The sequence below is a fragment of the Myxocyprinus asiaticus genome, chromosome 9 (assembly GCF_019703515.2).
Source record: "Myxocyprinus asiaticus isolate MX2 ecotype Aquarium Trade chromosome 9, UBuf_Myxa_2, whole genome shotgun sequence".
NCBI lineage: Eukaryota > Metazoa > Chordata > Actinopteri > Cypriniformes > Catostomidae > Myxocyprinus > Myxocyprinus asiaticus.
This window is the reverse complement of record NC_059352.1, coordinates 5,381,763-5,395,427: the sequence shown is the minus strand read 5'-3', so window position 1 is coordinate 5,395,427 and position 13,665 is coordinate 5,381,763. Positions and strand designations below refer to the sequence as shown.

Below are 13,665 nucleotides of genomic sequence, written 5' to 3'. Positions count from 1 at the left end.
AAATAAAAGAAATATGTTTTAATCTGTTTTTGTAGGAAGACACTTATAAGTTTTGACATATTTAGATTTGTGCTGACCTGTTAAAATAATTAATAAATGCAATGTATTTTGCTTGTTACTTTTAATTGATAAAAGATGATAGTTCCCGATGACTTATTTAATATAGCTGGTGTTAAAAAAGGGAATATGGTTAAAACCTTGGGAATATCATATATCATAACAGTATTTTTTTCTTAGTTTTTTTATTTTTTATTTGGATGTTGAAATCTTTTTTCCTATCCCAGCTTAATATAATATGAGACAACTGTAAGTAAGCCATTTGTGAACAATGTGTCTCTGTGGTACTATTAGTCAATTGTAAAGTCTCTTTCTCTACAGGTTTTCCCACCTCCAATGTTTTGTAGAGTGATTGCGATTCCAGCTGCCATTTTCCCTGGCATTCCAAAGGCCCTGTATCCCAGCTGCTCATATGCTCTGATTCCTGGAAATCAATGTCATTACAACATGAAGAGAGACAAATATCACAACCGGAGCCAAGTTTCCACAAAACACCTTATCTCATGCTATGATTATCTTTGCCGGTGATGGCTGTAGTTTAACATGGGACTCTGGTAAGTCTTAAAATAGCAGCTGAATGATGCCTTCAGAAAGGAAATAACAGACCTCTTGTCTTTTAAGAAAGGCTTTGTATTTTTTTGGAAACGCCCTGAACTGCATCATAAGTAGTTTTACATTAAATATTTTAAAACCAATATATCTAATTTTACGACACAAAGCTTAAAGGTATATGTATAACTTTGTTTCCTCTGCTGAGCAAAAACAAAGATTTTTAAAAGAATATCTGCGCTCTGTTGGTCCTTTCAGTGCTGTCAAAGTGAATGGTGTCCAGAACAAAAGCTGATAAAAGCAGCATAACAGTAATCCATACAACTCTAGTGGTTAAATTCAAGTCTTTAGAAGGGATATAATAGGTGTGGGTGAGAAACAGATCAATATTTAAGTACATTTTTACTATAAATTCTCCTCCCTGCCCAGTAGGTGGCGATATGCATGAAGAATGCGAATCGCCAAAACAAGAGATGAATTGTGTGAAATTGGAGATTGATAGTTAAAAATGACTTAATTATTGATCTGTTTCTCACCCACACCTATCATATTGCTTCTGAAGATATGGATTGAACCTCTAGAGTTGTATGGATTACTTTTATGCTGCCTTTATGTGCTTTTTGTACTTAAAAGTTCTGGTACCCATACACTTGCATTGTTTGGACCAGGAGATCTGAGAATTTTTTTTGTTTGTGTTCAGCAGAAGAAAGAAATTCATACACATCTGGGATGGCATGAGGGTGAGTAAATGATGAGACAATTTTATTTTTAGGGATAACTATTCCTTTAAATGAGTGAAAATCTTGTATTAAAAAAGCATACGTTCTGCTACAAGTGCAAATGCATTCCCAAATTTACTAGTTTTTACTAGTTTTCTTTCCTTAAAAGGAACTGAATGTGGTAACACATTCACTATAATAAAAACTAATTGTGATTAATAATTTTAATAATCTTTTGATCGTAGATATAAAACAGAACATTACAACAATGCTCAAATAAAGGTCACCAAGACCGATAATCTCTGAATGGATAAATACTGTTCAATTAATCAGCCTGGCCGACACATCAATCTATCTAAAATGTGGTGTTGCTTACCCACAACACCAGAAGACTTGAGCAGGAGATGAATAGAATAGCATGAAAGACCAGCGACAGCCGTCAGAAGAAACCTATAGAAAGAGCAGACAAAACCATCACAATCACTTTTTGAAACACCATCTAGACAGACCTGCTACCTTTAAAATAAAGTACTGTGGTGAAAACATGGCACAGTGATGGTATCGGATGGTAATACCATCTGAATGATTATCATAATCATGTACTGTTGTATTTATATGGTACTATCCATGGTACTTCAAAGAATACTGTGGTATCATCATCATGCATTTTAGGTTTAGGCTTAACTCCAGGTGGTGGTCTGTCCCTGAATTTAGTGTCTTGCAAGTCCATTTGGATGAAGGTATATGTGATAAATGGCAGGTTATTAACAATGGACAAGAAACGAGCTCTGGAACGACTATTCAAATGAGATGAGTGTTCTGACAGACTATTGACTTTATCAGCTGCTCAATAATGCAGCATGCAGAGGGACTATTGAGGAAGGAAGCGAACACAATAGGGTGCTATATTTGACACGTCTAAACAAAATGTGCACTTTAAATTTGTATCCTGATGCTTTCATTTGACCAATAAATGGTTAAGTGCTCTGTCTAGGAGGTGTTAACACAAATGTCTTCTTTTCTGTATTGGCTGGTTGCTGGCTACATTGTTTACTAGCACTGATATTTAAAGATGGTTTGGTGCTATAATATGAGGCAGTCAGTGGAAAGAATGGAACTTCCATTACAAAAGATTATGCAAAAGGTTATTGTCTATTTTCAGTTCAATTTGAGAGGAACTTGACCAATTCCCAGCAAACAAACTCTGAATTTCACCATTTTTGGAAATGAATGCATGCAAGTAAAGCACCAAAATCATATGAATATATAAATTATGTGTAAATAAACATTCATCTAGAATTCCTGCACAGCCTGAGTCAGAAAGGCAAAACAATTTCAATTACTTCCTTATGAGATTTGCAACAGAAGTAAAATTTGTAATTGTTTAAGTTAATTGTTTAATATCAACACTTCATTGATACAGAACTCGATTTTTATATTTCATGATTAATATGCACAGAGGTGCTTCCCAGTTCAAAACTTGCCGCCAGGGCGAGTTAGGGTGTTGTGGGTGGTTGCCAGGGCATTGCTATTCTGTTGCTAAGGTGTTCTGAGGGTTTTTCAGCATGTTGCTATGCAGTTACTAGGGTGTTGTTGGTGGTTACCAGGGAGTGGCTATGCTGTTGCTAAGGTGTTCTTCATGTTTTTTCTCAGAATGTAGTAGCTATGGTGTTATGGGTGGTTGCCAGGGCATTGCTATGCTGTTACTAAGGTGGTCTGAGTGTTTTTTTAGCATGTTGCTAAGTAGTTTCTAGGTTGTTATGGATGGTTGCCAGGCTGTTGGTATGCTGTTGCTAAGGTATTTTCAGTGTTTTTCAGCATGCTGCTATGCAGTTGCTAGGGTGTTGTTGGTGGTTATCAAGGCGTTGCTGTGCTGTTGCTAAGGTGTTCTTAGTGTTTTTCAGCATGTTGCTGAGCAGTTTCTAGGTTGTTGTGGGTGGTTGCAAGGCCATTGTTATGCTGCTGCTAAGGTGCTTTCAGTGTTTTTCAGCATGTTGCTATGCAGTTGCTAGGGTGTTGTTGGTGGTTACCAGGGTGTTGCTATGCTGTTGCTAAGGCATTCTTAATTTTCTTCTCAGGATGTTGCAGCTAGGGTGTTGTTGGTGGTTACCAGGGTGTTGCTATGCTGTTGCTAAGGCGTTCTTAATTTTTTGCTCAGAATGTAGTAGCTAGGGTGTTGTGGGTGGTTGCCAGGGCGTTGCTTTGCTGTCACTAAGGTGTTCTGTGTGTTTTTCAGCATGTTGCTATGCAGTTTCTAGGTTATTGTGGGTGGTTGACAGGCCATTGGTATGCTGTTGCTAAGGTGTTCTGAGTATTTTTCAGCATGTTGCTATGCAGTTGCTAGGATGTTGTGGGTGGTTGCCAGGGCGTTGCTATGCTAGAGCTAAGGTTTTCTGAGGGATTTTCAGCATGTTGCTATGCAGTTACTAGGGTGTTGTTAATGGTTACCAGGGCATTGCTATGCTGTTGCTGAGGTGTTCTCAGTGTTTTTTAAGATGTTGCTATGCAGTTGCTAGGGTGCTATGGGTGGTTGCCAGGGCTTGACTATGGTGTTGCTAAGGTTTTTGCAATTGCTATGGTGTTCTGGGTGGTTGTTGGTTGCTAGTGTGTCTGGATGGTTGCTATGGTGTTATGGGGGTTGATAGGTGGTTTCTTACTGGCCCAAGAGAGCCCACCTCCAAATCTCCATGAGATTCTGGTCTCTAGAAACAGCTTGAGTCTCTCCTTCTTTAGTCTATGTCTGTGGGGGGTTTTTTCACCCATTTTAGCAAAGATCGTAAATCAGATCACATAGAAAAGTAATAGCACACCTCCCCCAACAAGCCACATGTTTGAGGTACCATTCATGTCCATAGCATTGGTTTTTAGGCCTCACAAAACCCAATTTTTTATTTTATTTTTTTTTAAAGAGAAAGTTGGAGTTGGTCAAACAGCCTCCTGAACCATTTACCACACCATAGAGGGAAACATCTGCTAATAAATTACATGAAGTTCATGAATATTATGTTATATAACTGGAAATATAACTGACTTCTGAGGAAATAAGCTGCAGTAGACTATCTTTGATGGAAGCAGTCTTTAACTCTCAGGTAATTTGAGCTGTATTATACAGTTCCCTGTAACCTGACGTGAGATGCCCCAGACTTCTCCTCATTCCCCTCCCCCAATCAAACCAAGACGAGCCAAGTGGAAACCAAATATGACACCTATATTTGGAAAGTGGGTGGGGTTTTCTTAAAAGAAGGATGTGTTTGGAGCACAGAGGAGGCGTGGCCAGGTCAGGTCGTGGCCTTTCTGGGGCTGTGGATATGCATGAGGGGCTGGGCTAACTAGTGGAAAATGTATGGGGGACTCAGAGGGATTAAATATTAAAAGCGTGGTCTGATGTCACAGCACACACAGACACATGCACTAGCTGTCTATCTTCCTCTAGTCTTTGGAATTGAAGTCGCTACTCGCAATACACAGCATTCTTGAATGTCAGCACGTGTGTAGTGCTTAACATCAGGTCTACTAAGATATATGTAAGGCCACTATAGTAGGTATGGTTGAAGTGTGCTTTAAATACAAGATCAAGCAATCGCTTTATGTTCGAGAAAAAGCTTTAGTAGAGATAAGTGTGGTTACATTTAGGTTTTTACTAGATACTCAGTACTTGATTCTGATTGGTCAAGTAAAGCATTCGGCAGTCAAATCTTTTTTTCATAATGACCACTTAACTGTAGAATTTACCGTTGTCCCAGGTAACCAATTTTCTACATAGTTGCACTAGTTTCATTTCTCTTGTATCACTCACTATGTGGCCTCTTTGTTCTCTTATAAAATTTTTGTTTGTTTTATATTGTTTAATGCCATATCAGCACCAGAAGCAGTTTATTTTTGGCAAGAACAAGGTGGAATCAATTAATAAAGAAAGAAAGCAGACACACCAAACAAACAAAAAATCTTCATACAGAAAAATTTTAATCAGTACAAGATTTTTCACATGCACTTTTGACAAATATTCTAAAAGTCATCTTAATGATCCCTTACTAAACACATCCTCCAAAGTACTTTTAAATGATATAATATTATATTTAAGGCTGTCGATTTAACGCGTTAAGTGCAATTAACTATATAAAAAAGAATGTGTTAAAAAAATGTACGCAATTAATAATTTCCCCAAACCGTAATAAGGAATATTCCTGAGCAATTCACGCTTGCAGTACCACCTGTTTTCTCCAGGGGGCAGTAAGCGAAACTTCAGCTGTATAGGCAATGTGCAGCTTATACAGGAACAAACCAGCCCTTCAGAAGACAGCACAACACGAGGATGTGTTCTTGCGTTCAAAACACAGCTTGATGGTGCACAAATCCGTACTTACAGATCTCAAGACGTTTTTTTCTAAGTATTAATCTTTGTTTAACTTGACACAGCGACCTAAAAACAGTATGTTTATGCAGTTGAGCCGGGACTCAAACCCGAGATCTTCTTGCTGTGAGGCGACTGTGCTAACCGCTGTATATAATATAAAGTTTCGCTGAATGTCCCCTGGAGAAAACAGGTGGTACTCCAAGCTTGAATGGCTCATCTGGAAGGAATATTCCTCATTAAGGTCCAGGGATACAATTAATTGCGTTAATTTGTTTAACGCATTATTTTTTATATAATTAATCACACTGAATTAATGAGTTATATTATATTATATTTTTGAGCCAAAGTTTCAAAACAAGACCAAGCAAAGTTGAACGTTGCCATTTAACAGAATCCAACAGGCGGCTCTCTTACATTGAAAATCCCACCGACACACCCATGATGTGTTCATTAACATAAACAGCCTCTAAAAGGAAATACTCAATTATTCAAATGCATTCCTGGAAAAATAACAGATGCTAAACAAAACTTTAATTACCATGGCAATCAGACAGCCAACTGCTTGACATTCAGAACAAATTAAATGCTGATTCACAGAGGGTTGGATGTGACAAGTTGATTTGCATGACTATGAAATGTTATTGTGATGTTAAGTGTATCAGAACAAACATAACAATTGTGATCGACTGGAACAATTAATAATTTTAGGACAAATTAAAATTTAGAGGGTAATGAATGTTTTTTACTTACAAGAAGAGCAGAATGCCAGTGTTTGCCATGGCATAAGCCAGTCCCAAAATCCCACTGCCCATAATGGCATTGCCCAAATTGAAGACTGACATCCCAAAAGAGGTCTTCCCCTCGAACTGAGAGAGGAAATGAGATTCATGAGCAAACTACAATAGATAAAGGTTGCAAAGACTAATAACAATAACACAGTCAAATCTGTATATCTTTTAGATCCTAAGAGCTATTATTTGCATAAATTTAGGCTTTGTTCAGACAAAAAGTATGTTTTTTAGTGTATCTGTACAGCATAAAAACACATGAAAATCAATGTTTACAAACTTGATCCAAACCATTCATATGTGCTTTTAAATTAAATTAAAATCAGAATTTTTGAAATGCATCTCTGTCTAGTCTGAACGCTCGGTCCTAAAGATTGGACTTAAAAACCAAATCAGATTTGTGTGCAGTGTGCACAAAACCTTAGATATTCCTACTTTGCTCCAGAAGATTCTTGAAACTTTACAGCAAATATTGCTCATACTTACATCAGTGAAACGGGGCTTCTTGCCCTCGCCGTTAGGTAGGAACTCAATGTTCTCAGCTAGAGTGCAATCAGGATCATCAAATCTGTTGGACAGGAGGAAATGTGCACTTTAAATTCAATTGAAAATGATCTTGCAGGCTGCATTAACTAACTACCTCTAACTTCTTCATCAGTAAATCCATTGCTTTTCTGTCATTGACATACCTGCTGTTTTGAGTACCATTTCTGAGTGTTGATAGAGACAGTGAGAGGTTCCATCATCAAGCAGGAGCAAAAAAGAGGGTAAACATGCACTTAGACAAATTCAACACACCATGCCAGAAGATATATAAGCACACTGTAACTGAGATTACTAGGATATAGCCATTGGTTACAAATAAAGTGTGTGCTTAGACGCAACGTAAATTATACATTTTAAGTTGGTGGTTGCCAACAGGTGGGTTGTGACCCGTAAATGGTTTATTATTTATACAGGACACAGGTGGATTATTTTTTGGTGATGCCATAGTATTTTAGTGCAAATTCATCAAGCACTTAGTAATATGGCTAATAGTAATCAAATATTTGGCCCAGTATTTGTTCCATTGTCAGACTAGTATATCTCACTTATGTTTTCCTGTTTTTATATTTTGCATTTTGTTGGCCTATTGCAGTACACTGTAATATTAATCAATTTCAATGGTTGATTTTGGTATTGTATTGTTCAAGGCATAATATGGGTTGTAAGGCAAAACCAGTTGAGAACCATGGTTTTAAGTGGCCTGGTTCTCCATGCACGTGGTCATCATCACACTTAAGAAAGCCAACTGTTACATATACACACATGCAAGTAACCATCGAACAGCCATAAACTGTGGCATTAGTGTTTGTAGATAAAACGGGAATTAGGAAAATTAACTAGTGCGTTGCAAAAGTGCTTACTGGTCTTCCTCCATCATAGTCTTCATTGGCACGCACATGTCCTCTCCCAGGTCGTGACTTTTCCCATTGGGAAGGATACACATTTCCGATCTGGCAGGTTCCATGACGGAAGCAGGCGATTTCCCACAGTTCTATGTGCGAGTTGCTGAAAAATACAAACATTTTGACAATAGTTTAAATGATGCAAGTATACAGTATGAATACTAAATATACAAATCAATCAAACTGTGCCATATGTTCATTTCTATGTATTCATTCTAACAAAAGCCCTAAAAAAATCCAATGGCGATCTCATGGCACAGTGATGGTATCACATGGTAACACCGTGGTACTTTGATGTATATACCATTGTACTGATTCCCATATTCACATACCATGATATTTACATGGCACTCCAAGGTAATTCAAAGTACACCATGGTACTACCATGTCCAAAAAACCTTTGGTATTGCCATGGAACATGTCAATTAAACAATGCATACTCAAGGGTGTTCATGTAAATTAAATCTTACGGTGAATTTAAAGTGGTTTTTGATCCACAAATTGTTTCATTGTTTGCTAGCCATTAGTAATGCACAAAATACTCAGAAAATCAGCTCAAACCAAACTCAAATGTAGCCTGATTGTTCACAGTCTCAAAGTCCCACTTATAAACCTCTACAGTCAGGTCAGAGTGCATACCTACCCAAATGTCACCTAAAAATTCACCAGGATAATATAGTGTAGCGACTGGCCTTGTACCACCTTCCCCCGGGACTTAATTTCCATTTATGCATGCTATTAAGACATCCGTTTACAATAACAACAATGAGACATAACACCCCAGGGTGTAATTTGAAGCCAACATATGTTCTACATTCTCAGCTGAGGGTGTTTTAATATTCTTAGGAAAGACGGAAGCTTGATAACATTGTTTATTTTATGATTTCGCCCACTAAGCGCTGGAAACAGTAGGGTTATTGAGACGCCCAGCTGTCATGATATATTTAACACAGACTGTTCCAAAACACAACTGTCTGGAAGGGAAACCACAAGCTCTCATTTTATTAAGTGGAGAGCAAAGTGAAGACCTGAATAAGTGTGTAAATTTTATGGCTCGATAATTGAGGAAAATATGCTTCAAATCTAGTCCATTTTTAACTGAGTCTGATGCAGCTACAAGATAATGTTTAAGGAACTATTAAAATGCAAAACTAAGTAAGATGTTGCTGAGTCAGTGTTTGCAGGGTCACACAAATGCTTAAAAACGCTGAATATATAACAGCCATGCAAAATTGTAGCCCCTGTCAAAATTTGATCCTCTTCACCCGTACGAAAATTGAGAGTTCATGGCAAATTTGCCACAAACTTGCCGCAAATTTGCTACTGATAATTTTCACATGCAAATGAGCTTTGCAGCAAACTTGCGGCAAATTGTCCATTGTTGCCAAAGGTTTGCCGGAGGTTCACCACTACCGGCGAAGAGCTGCAAACATCTGGCCAACATGTGTGGCGAATCAAAATCTCATTTGCATGTGAAAATAACAAGCAAGTTTAGAATTTTTGACCTGAAAACATTACACACAAGTTTTTGTTGACTTTTTTATCCATCATCTTATAAGAAATGTACGTCAAGTGTTTTGATCTAAAATCGTAACCATCAAAACATTTCAACGGATGTTGTTTAGGTTAAATATCACATTTCACATGATTCTCTCTTTGTTAGTATTTTCAGTTAGCTTACATTTTTCAGTCATGCTAACCAATTAGCCTGCTAACCATGTATACCAATAGCAAGTTACTTCACATAGGCCACATCCACACTAATCAATGTTTGCTTGAAAAGATTTTTGTTACTTAACATAATCGTTTTCCAAAGTATGGAGAGCATTTTCGAAACGCTACATTTTCGGTGGAGGAAAACACTGAAACACATTTGGCAGACGCTTTTATCCAAAGCAAATTCAACGTATACATTTGATTGGTTTTTGTGATCCTTGGGAATTGAACCTATGATCTTGGCAGTGCTATAGCCATGCTATACCAGTTGAGCTACACAAACCCTTAATTCTACAGTGGATGAGAGGTTTAAATGTAGCAAAATCAATGCATTTTCAAACGGAAACGTGTTAAATGTGTGAGTTACTATAATCAAACCTTCATAAAGCTTGGTGCACACAGCATTAGGCCAAACTATTTCTATTTGAATCCTATAATGATGTTTAATTGTCAAAAGGTAATAAATGGCCATATATATATATATATATATATATATATATATATATATATATAATTACAGTTCATTTACAAGGGCATATACACTTTTGAACATGATTTAAAAAAAAAATTATGTTACATATGAAAACGTGCATTTTTGTAGTATTTTTAAATATATGTAATATGCATATGTACAATTATGTGGCTTTTTACATAACTGAAAACCATACATGAACATATATATTATTAATTTTTCACATACTGACAATGTACATTTATCATTATTTTAGGCATCACATCAGAAGGATATTTTATGTATCCAGTCAAGCTATATTAAATACAATATAGTACAATGTAAAGTATCCATTTTGTCCATGTGTGTTTTAATGAGTGCCGATGTGTTATTTTGAATGTTAGGATGAATGCTCGTTTCAGCTGTTATAAGTGACGTTGAGCAGCAGCGGCAATGTTGTCTTGTGCACAGACGCGCGCACTTCTCGCTCCATTGTTCCGCAGCTCGCGCTCCTGTCCAGTTAAATCGCACAGCAAAATACAAACAAATGTTTCCAGACTATTATATACATCAGACAGATATATAGATCCACTGATGTACAGATGCAATCTTGGTTTATTAAAATAAAAAGTATTATATGGGGGATTAGAACGGGAAACTCCTTGTACCAGGGATGAAAACTTTACCACGAAACCAATCAGTCACTGCATGTGACCAACTGCTGATCCATGTTTTTATCCACTGACTAACAAAATCCCGTGATCATCTACAACAGAGTTCATAATAGTGTATAGGAAATATGTTGTATATACTGTAAAAACATATATAACACATTTACAGTCTATGAAAGCAACATACAAGAAAAATCACTTTTTATTGCAGCTGCTCAGTTTTATCACAATATCAAGTCTACAAAGCTGTCTATAATTTAAAATCATACCACTTGGTTGATTACATTGCAATGCAACCACAACCAGTGTACTTATTGTTAACGAGAACTAAAACGAAATCTACATGAAATCATATTCGTTAAATAAACAAATAATTAAACTTGTTTGAAAAAAAAGGAAACTAAACTAAAATCCTTTTTTCATCATTCCAAAATGAATTAAAATGACAAAATAAATCACCACAAATTAACTTTAGTTTCAGTATTTGATGCACATTAAGCATGAAAATGGCACATGATAGCGTTAACACTAGACGGCCTTGAGAAATGTAACGCTGTTAAACATATTTTAATGATATCAGCTAACATTTCTGCTTTGGCAGCCTAACATACTAACTAAACTAAAACTAGGAAACCATCAAAAAACTAGGACCCACTTTATAGTAGGTATCTTTAACTACTATGTACTTCAACATTTGACACAAAGTACATATTATGTACATACATGTTGTTGCATTATACTTAGATTTAAATTACCTGCATTTAATTACATCTGAAATTAAACTGTTAACCTTACCCCTAACCCTACCCGTACCTCAACCTCAGTAGCAGCAGATGTGAATCTTGTGAGAATTTTGCTGAACAACATGAAGTTACATAATAAATATATTGTATTGTATGTATTTTAATGTTAGTGCATAGTAGTTGAAGACACCTACAGTAATATAATGTGGGACAAAAAACTATAACTAAACTAAAACAATCTTAGTGAAAACTACTGAAAAATATCTAAATAAAAGCTACATGAAAAGTCAAAAACTATAATAACCTTAACTGGAAATCATTCATATTCAAAGACGGTTGGTGATTTGAGCCAATTCTAGGCGACATAAGCGACAAAGCTGAGTATAGTTTAACTTAATGCAAATGAGAAGAAATACAAGGTGGCTACTTCACGAGATGACCGAATCATGATAACTAAAGTATTAAAAACATCTCTCATCCATTTTGTCCTCCGCCACAGCTGTTTCACACAATGCACTGACCTTGATATCCATTCAACAATTTACTGAATTATCATAAAAATGTCTGTACGGCAAAAGAGCCAATAATACTGACGTCACCCTGACCAACACCTCACAACACTGGCCAAACTATGGTCCTGTTTTTAATGGTTCCCCTTAAAAAAAAAAATATTCACTCAAAACAATCTCATGCACAACAATGAGTCAAAAGTCAATGAGGTTGTAAAGTGACTCTCTGAATCTATTTTATTGAGGGTTCTAGAGTCAAGGAGGACTTATTATTACTTTTTCTTCTGGTCAAATGCTTTTACCCACATCAGTAGAAATGTTATTGGTCTGGATCTTTATTTACACTGTAGAGGTTGTCCTGGCCAGTTTGTTCCATGTTGCTTCAAACCATCTCAGCTCTGATGCCAATTGCAGATGGAACACAAACTACACGCTGATTGGTTGGCATGCTCTCTGCCCAAAAAATGCATGCCAGCTAGTGTGGTATGGCTGGCGCTCACACGTGTCAAACATAACATGTTTGATGTTCCCTTGTCAACAGCAGTATAAATATGACTCAACTGAAACTCTGGACCATTTGAGGGCTGAATGTGGCTTTATCAACATCGAGATTTTTCCCAGAGGGGCTTTCTTCAAGCCAAGCACTACAAGGGGGGAAGTATATTGTAAAAAGAGTTACAGGACCAGAAATGTTTACTTTGCAAAATCCTTGTATTATTGAGATTCCCTCATGGTGGCTGTCACATGACCAGCTGAATATTTCTCACTTTATCTAGTAACCACCCTATTATCAGATGAAATTAAGTATGAGTGACAAATACACTTGAGAGTAGTGTATTCCCACACTGACAGTGGTAACTGAGAACTTTTGCTTTCGTTGGATGCTGCATCCATGCCAGTAGGCATCAGTATAAAGTTCAAGATCACTGCAGTTTCAGCCATCGAAACAAACAAAAAGCTACCTAATGCACCTTTTTAAGTTTACATGAAATCAAAACTGACCCTATTTACTTTCTTAATACGCATTAAGTCTTACTATTTGCGATTCATCAGTGCACATTATTCCAAAGAAATTTTTTTGTAATCTTTCATCAAAATGATCTAACGCTCTGCCTCTGAAACTTACTTTTTGGCTGACATCCCAACTCCCTCTTATTTTCAATCCCTTTAATGACCCTGCAATTCTGATATGTAACGCCTGCTTTTCACAATCCAATCAGTTCCCAATATATAAAACGTCCACCTATAATGTTTCTGACTGTGACGAAAATCCTTTCTGTAGCTCATTAACGTTTAATTAGCACTTAAAAAGCAAAGGCTTTTGCTTCATAAACTGACTGATGTTAAAACCACTATTTCACATTATTTTAACTCAATTTAAGATGACTGCAATTAATATCTTTAATTTTGCAAAATGCTTAAATGTACATGTAAATGTTCCTCTGACCTAGACTGACCACAAAAACTCCCACATCTTGTTCCCACAGATGATTGACAGCTGGTATGTAACCTGGTGTGTGTTGTGTGAACATGCATGCAAAAAGTAGATAACAGGCTTAAACCACTTAAAATGCTTAACTGGTTAAACTGAAGCTTTCAAGGCTCGTTGTGAAGAGTATAGGAAATCATTAAAAAGACTTGTGGATAATGTCAAGTAAAA

At 36.6% G+C, this 13,665-nt stretch overlaps 1 protein-coding gene across 2 annotated transcripts in view; it reads right to left on the bottom strand.

The window, feature by feature from the left end:
• LOC127446292 (sodium-coupled neutral amino acid transporter 3-like) overlaps positions 1-13,665 on the bottom strand; it is a 46,873-nt gene that overhangs the window by 22,859 nt on the left and 10,349 nt on the right. The window contains exons 2-7 of one of the 2 annotated variants that reach the window (XM_051707093.1): positions 7,874-8,018; positions 7,157-7,177; positions 6,954-7,035; positions 6,430-6,545; positions 1,702-1,775; positions 389-481 (exon numbers count right to left, since the gene is read on the bottom strand). In XM_051707093.1, the coding sequence (XP_051563053.1) occupies positions 389-481; positions 1,702-1,775; positions 6,430-6,545; positions 6,954-7,035; positions 7,157-7,177; positions 7,874-7,977 (490 nt within the window). In that variant the 5' untranslated portion in view covers positions 7,978-8,018. The remainder of the gene's footprint in view (positions 1-388; positions 482-1,701; positions 1,776-6,429; positions 6,546-6,953; positions 7,036-7,156; positions 7,178-7,873; positions 8,019-13,665) is intronic. The other variant, XM_051707094.1, reaches the window with a different exon arrangement.